This window comes from Sinocyclocheilus rhinocerous, unplaced genomic scaffold (genome assembly GCF_001515625.1).
Source record: "Sinocyclocheilus rhinocerous isolate Xijiao unplaced genomic scaffold, SAMN03320098_v1.1 scaffold1818, whole genome shotgun sequence".
Taxonomy (NCBI): domain Eukaryota; kingdom Metazoa; phylum Chordata; class Actinopteri; order Cypriniformes; family Cyprinidae; genus Sinocyclocheilus; species Sinocyclocheilus rhinocerous.
Window position 1 is genome coordinate 57,924 of NW_015631052.1, and position 7,372 is coordinate 65,295.

Consider the following 7,372-nt stretch of genomic DNA (forward strand, 5'->3'; position numbering starts at 1 on the left):
TTTTCTTGTGTGATACTCAGGAGCAGGCGGATTTGAAGCTGCGCGCCGGAGAGCTGAAACAGAAGGAAGAAGTGCTGCTGCGAGAGAGAGACAGTCTGGAGAAACTGAGACAGGAGCTGGACACCGAGAAAGACAGACTGAGTGCCGCGGCTCTGAGACTCAAGACACGAGCGCAAGAGGTGGAGAGCTTCAGTAAGGTAAAACACTACAGCAGATCTGTGTGTGTGATGCTGATCATGTGACACTGAAGTGTTCCTGTGTCACAGCTGGCGTTCGAGCACTTTGAGGAGGGAGAGCGAGCACTGCGAGAAGCCAGACAGCTGGAGGCCGAACATCAGACACGACTACGCAACATCCACACGCAGATGGAGAGACTACGACAACAGGAGCACAACCTACAGCAGGTCTCACACACACACTCATCACTGACCACAACCACTGTCACAAAATGACTTTAAAATAAATTAAATGTAAATGATATATGGGTCAAACACAAAAAAGGGGTTTCAAGCATCAAATTTACATTTCTTACGTATGCTAGAATGTGCCCTGTCATTTTAAATCTTCACAAATATTTGCCACTATCCTTTAAACTAGTGCTGTCAAACGATTAATCGCGATTAATCACATCCGAAATAAAAGTATTGGTTTACATAATATATGTGTGTATACTGTGTATATTTATGTATATATAAATACACACACATGCATGTATATATTTAAGAAAAATGTTATATTTGTATATTAAATATATTTATATATAATATAAATGTGTATAATAAATAATAAATATTTTCAAAATATATACTGCATGAGTGTGTATTTATATATACATAATAAATATACACAGTACACACACATATTATGTAAACAAAGTATTTTATTTTGGATGCGATTAATCGCGACTAATCGCGATTAATCGTTTGACAGCACTAGTTTAAACCACTAGATCTTACCCGTTTGTCAGCAAGACATTTTTAGTCATTTAAAATATAATACATTTTGTATGATCGTTTTTTCGTTTATGTATTTTAATAAGTACAGGTCAGAATAATCATGTCTCAAAATAATAATGAATCAATGAACCATTAGAACAATATTATTGATTCAAATGGACTGTGCAAACAAACCGATTCATTAAAATGAACCAGACTTCCCAAAACTACACACAGTCTAAGAGAGAGGATATTTAGGAGCATGTTTGACTGTGATGACAACAGTATCCCACTATTTGATGGAGATGTAGTGTGGTGCTGCACTGTATTGAAAACAGCTGAACTAAATGATGTAGTTCAGTTATCTAGTTCCTCATGGCTGTGTAACTCTGCTCGTGTGATCTGCAGGAGCGTCTGAGGATGACAGATCATCACAGAGACATGGAGCGACTGAGACACACTCTTCCCGTCCATCCGGGGACGTCAGCACCTCTCATCACAGGTAATCTGTTCAGTCAGACTCACCGCAGGCGGTCAGTGTGTGTCAGACAGTCAATCATGTGTGTTTGTTTGTCAGATTTCTCTCCAGCGTTAGCCAGCACACACCTGACCCCCGCTGTGAATCCGCTGCCCGCTGAACTACACGCTTGCCTCACCCTCATCAAACACACCGCTGAGAAGGTACAGAAACACACGTTCACTTCAGTTCCCCAGTGATGACACTTTCTGATGCCGGTGTCCATTAGAGAGGAGGACTATAACCATTCAAATGACCACCGCAGTAAAGCACTCCACATTAAAGGCACAATATGTAATTTTCGCTGCTGGAGGACACGTATTCAAAATAAACAAATAGACAAAGGCGTAGTTTGATGACACCGTGACTGAGAGTTGAATCATGGGAGTTGTCGTCTTCATCCCCACAGCCGATGCAATCCGACGGGTCTCGGGCAGAAATCATGTTCATCGATGAGCTAATGATTTATTAATGTAGTAGAATGAAGCAGGGTGAGGCGGAAAGCCGTCAAAGTGAAACGAGGCCACTGAACCAGCGTGACACACGGCTCGAAAGCAGCGGAGCTTTTATTATGCCACAGTCGACCGCTTCCGCTCCTTCCGGTTGTGCGTATGTGGGGTAAAGCAGCGCTGTTTTATCATACTAGATACATTTGAAAGTTCTGTTATAATGCTACTCTGTGCGGTCGTCACCGGTCTAATAAAACGCACAACATATTAAAGCATCTTTGGTGTTTCCATGTTTTCTACAAAGCGAGAAAACATGGAACGAGGGGTTATGACGTCATTGGCAGGCGACACACTGACACTATGGACACGGTCCGTGTCACTAGTTAAAATTGCTTATTTCTCTGGATTTAAACATTCTTCGAAACATTTGGGATAATGTAAGTACACAAGTCAGCAAAATATATAACACCGTTCTAGTGGTTTTTGGATATTTTAATAAAAAAATCTTACATATTGTGCCTTTAAAGAGGTTTAACATGTTAAACTAAAAATAAGCTCAAGGGCGTATTATATACATGTGTGTACATATAGTATTTTTTTAGTTTAGCAAAAATAGCCAAAAATAAATACACTGCAAAATGCAATAAGTAAAAAAAGTAATAAATAAAATGAAAAGATCGCACCACATTTCCCAAAAATATAAAGCAAAAGTTCAGTTTAGCAAAAACTGCTTAAAAAGAATAATAAATAGTTAAAAGGGGAAAGGTATCACCATATAAACAAACCAGAACAATCCTCACATAAATGCCAAAGTAAAGCCAAGTTTCTGAACAGCTCCAGTGAAAAATCCAAAAGCAAGAATTCAGCAAAAATAGCCCCAAAAAACAAATATTCCAATATGCATTCCTATAAATGAATAGGCCTACGTAAAAAGGATCTCACTATATTTCCTATTGATGTTAAAGCCAACAATCCAACGGTAGATAGCCTACATGTGAATAAAAACGAGCTCACAGGTTTATTTTATTCATATATGAAATTATCAAATGATTAATTCAAGCATGTAAACAAACCAGAATAATCCTTGTAGAAATGCCAAAATAAAGACAAGTTAGTGAACTACTCCAATGAAAAATTAAAATAGCAACGATTGAGTCTCCAAAAAGCAAATATTCCAATATGCAGCAAAAAAAAAAAAAAGAAAAAAGTATTTATGTTGGAGCCAAAAACCCAATGATGTAAAATACATAACACTAACATGGTACATAAACATTAATTAAGTGCAAAATAAGCTCAAGAGTATATTATAAGCATATATATAAAAATGAATAAGTGAATAATTCAATGTATAAACAAACAATAATTCTCATAAATGCCAACAGTTTCTGAACACTCCTGGTCAAAAAATACAAATAATGGGGGAAAAATTCCAATGTCAATATACAAATAAATAACTTAAAAATAAAATTCAAATAATATTGAAAGATCTGACCACAATTTTGAATGAATCTAGTGAAAAATGTAAATAAGCAACAATTCAGCTTGACAAGCACGATCAAATAAATACATAAAAAGAAGAGATCTCACCATATTTCCCATCGATGTTGAAGCCAATAATTCAATGGTGTAAAAATCCAAAAGGCAAACAGTAGATCAGACAATGATGCAGTCAGTCCAGTTTAAATGGCATTTACAATCCACTTCAACATAAAATGTAATCAACTAGAGCAGGTGTAACACATGTAAACCATTGATCATCAAACAACCTCAACAAACTTTCCACAATTAAAAGTGGCCGCCTTTAGTTAATCTGTAAACGATAACGATTACAGACTGATGCGGTTTATCACACTCCCTGGTGGCTGGAGTGTGTAGTTATCATAATCATAATCGCTGGTGAATTGTTGAAATCCTGCAGTCTGAGATTAAATGGCACGGAGGAACTATAACGTTCGGTTCACTTTTGAAATTATTTTTATTTTCCAGCTGATGAACGATAAAAACATTGACAGCCAATCAGAATCCATCCTGCATTCAAACCAGCAGACAAAACTGCAGCGCGCACTCATATTAACACAGAACATTATCGCCCACCGACAGGGACGCGGGAAGTAGGGGTGCTGAGGGGGCTGCAGCAATGGGCACAGCATACAAATTGTTTATTATCAATCCCTGGAGTCCATTTGCTGAAATAAGCAGAATACAGCACAGCTAGTGATTTTGGGATGAATTAAATAGATTTTTCTTTTAAATATTAAAAACACACACATATATACAGTGGGTACGGAAAGTATTCAGACCCCCTTAAATTTTTCACTCTTTGTTATATTGCAGCCATTTGCTAAAATCATTTAAGTTAATTTTTTTTCCTCATTAATGTACACACAGCACCCCATATTGACAGAAAAACACAGAATTGTTGACATTTTTGCAGATTTATTAAAAAAGAAAAACTGAAATAATCACATGGTCCTAAGTATTCAGTGTATATATATATATATATATATATATATAATGCTGCATTACAAACACATCAATTGTGCTTTGAGATAACATTCAACAGCTGACATCTCTTTTTTGACAAACAAAAAAAAAGATTGGTTGTGATATTTAGGTTTTTTATTTGTGACTTGACTTTTTGGCCCCATTGGTTTCCAATAGAAGGCCCAATGAGAACAGGGTGTCTAGTACAGATATGAACAAGTTAAATTTAAGACTTTTTAAGACCTTTTTAATACCACCTTATGTGAAATTTAAGACCAAACCTGTGATGGAAATACACATTATATTACATACATATATGCAATATTTAACACGTTTAAATGTAAAAAGAAAACTAAATATCATCGCTGTCAAAAATGCTATTTGTTATTACGATATACAGTGAACTTTTCATATCAGCAGACAATATCCCATACAAAATATAAAAACAAAAGTGTCGCATCACCAAGATTTTTGGTGGTGTAAACAATTTATTCTGAAGCAATATTTTCATCAGTTTTCTGTCAGCTTTTACATACTTAAATCTGCATGTTTTTAATATTTACCACAGGATGTCATTTACCTTTATAAAGGCCAATATTTTTTTTACCTTATTAAATGTATGACATCTTTCATGTCAAATTCTTACAATTGATCAAGAAATTTAATACACTACAGGGCTGTTACCAATCAAATTAAATAATTTACCCTACAAAATTACAACTGCAATAAAAAATGTTATGAGATTAATGTTGTAAATTAAATTTTGAACATACAAATGAGAAATGTTGGGGGAAAATGCAAACTTTTAAGCATGAGACTAAACCGCCAGTAGGTGGCGGTAAGTCACTTATTCCTTCAAACCTCTGAATCATTCAGTAACAAAAGACGCCAGGTGTGGCTTGGAGAATGTGCAATAATTCTGTTCTGATCTTTGTTTGGAACTATTTTCGTTGGTGAAATAGAACAAAACAGTCAATTGTGTCTAAAATGTAAGTAACTTCATATACTTTACTACTTGTTTGTTGAACTAAAATCAATGTAACATTTGCAATCGTGAAAATATTCAGCAAAATAGATCCCTTGTCATGGTATGTTACTTGACTATATCATGCTATAAATAAACTAAACATTTAGAATTTTTACCTCAGTATGTTTGCGAGGGGCTGTCGCGCTATTTTGTGTTTATTTTATTATAAAAGTTTTCTTTGAACGTTCGCCGGTTCCCGCCTCCTTCTCGTGACTACGAACGTTGTTACAGCGATACTGATAATAGAAATACACTATCCATTATCAATCGCTATTCAAGCTAAATGTAATAAAATCAATAGAATCATTCGCGCGTTTTGATGCGTTATTTTGTCACAAATTTTAATCAGGCTTTTAGTCCTGTCGGGCAAGTACAATTCGCAAGCCATTTTTCAGTAAACTTGCATGAACCCATTTAAAGTAGTTCGGAGGCTGGACAGCGAGCTGGTGTTCGACTCCATTCTGTAACCGCAATTCTCTCTGATGACGCGGTAACTACAGCGGGGGAAAAAGTACTCTTGATGGACACTCACTGGGTCCGTTAGACTGGAGTTTGTGAAGAAATTTCATGCTCCCTTGTAAAAGTATTTTTTAGTATTTTTAAAATACAAAAATACAGTAGTTTATTTTGATACTTGGTGTGGCTGCTGTATTTTGTGGTTTATTTTGATACACTTAAAATTAAGGTATTTGTTTTTTTTTTAAAAATACATTTTGATGTATCTTTGCCCATCCCTGCATGTAACATCATCAAAGACCCCTCTCACCCCGGACATAACCTGTTTGCACTTCTCCCTCAGGCAGACGCTACAGATCTCTGTGCACTAGAACATCTAGGCATAAGAACAGTTTTTCCCCAATGCCATCTCCAGCTTAAACAGCTAACACATGAATCATTACCTGTGTTCTGTAATTCATTCTACATCTTTAAATATTGCCTCTTTCTCAAGTATTATGTAAATGCATACGCATATCTCTTTATTTATACAACTGTATATAGAGTAAATAATGCACAAATCTGTACATAAATCTACTGTTCCAGATTCATACACATTATTTATTATTGTTAAGTCTTACTATTTAAATGTTTTTTTTTTCTGTTCTCATGTCAGATGTGTATGTATGTATGTGTGTATGTAGGCTATGTACCAGGAGCACCTTAAAAAAAAACCACAACAAATTCCTCGTGTGTGCGCACACCTGGCGAATAAAGCTTTTGTCATTTTTATTTAATTTCTTTTATTTTCTTAAATGTGTGTATATATATAGTATTTATAGAGTTTTAGCTTTTAGTTTTAATTACTTTTTCTTATTTGTAAGTCGCTTTGGATAAAAGCGTCTGCTAAATGACTAAAAGTAAAGTAAAGTAAAGTAAAGCTAATTCTGATTCTGATTCTGAAACGAACCTTTTCGAAGCTTCGAATCAACTGAACCAATTGCTTCGCAAAATGATTCACTGTTTCGAAGCGCTTGAAACATCGCATGCTTGTGACACCTGCTGGTCAAAATTGTGTAAATGCAACAAAAACTTGGACTAAAACATGCTTAAAAACAGCTTTTACAAACCCATTGCAAATGTTTTATTTCAAGTATAATACATTAAATGCTATAAAGATAATAAAATACCATTAAATATGAAAAGTCTGTTTAATATGTGGTTTTTAACATATTTTATATGAATTTGTTTTGTTTGTTTTATGGAGAGCTTGTAAATGGAGTCCAGTAAGACACTATTAACTACTAATCATCCTTTTAATTACACAAATGTCTACAAACTGATGAAACTGATCCGAGATCAGGAAAAACCATAGACGCTGGTTCAATGGTTTGCCGCTGGGGGCGATCTCGATGAACTCGCATGATTCGAAACGTTTCAAAACAGTTTTGACATAAAGAAGCCTCGTTTACTGAAATCACATGACTTTGGCACTTCGATACGCGCTCCGACCCAATGTTTCGAA

The 7,372-nt window shown here is 35.4% G+C and overlaps 1 protein-coding gene across 1 annotated transcript; it reads left to right on the plus strand.

The window, feature by feature from the left end:
• Window positions 1-300: 300 nt before the first annotated feature.
• Window positions 301-1,652, plus strand: LOC107741354 (fas-binding factor 1 homolog). Its single transcript, XM_016554063.1, has 3 exons — window positions 301-404; window positions 1,344-1,437; window positions 1,513-1,652. Exons 1-3 carry the CDS (start codon window positions 366-368, stop codon window positions 1,650-1,652), a joined length of 273 nt encoding a protein of 90 aa, XP_016409549.1. The 5' UTR covers window positions 301-365.
• Window positions 1,653-7,372: the final 5,720 nt, after the last annotated feature.

Excerpts from the sequence above, each read along its gene's own strand:
- LOC107741354 (XM_016554063.1), top strand. The coding sequence starts at position 366 with ATGGAGAGACTACGACAACAGGAGCACAACCTACAGCAG. Across the intron at positions 405-1,343 it reads AGGAGCACAACCTACAGCAG|GAGCGTCTGAGGATGACAGA; the intron begins GTCTCACACACA and ends TGTGATCTGCAG. Across the intron at positions 1,438-1,512 it reads GTCAGCACCTCTCATCACAG|ATTTCTCTCCAGCGTTAGCC; the intron begins GTAATCTGTTCA and ends TTTGTTTGTCAG.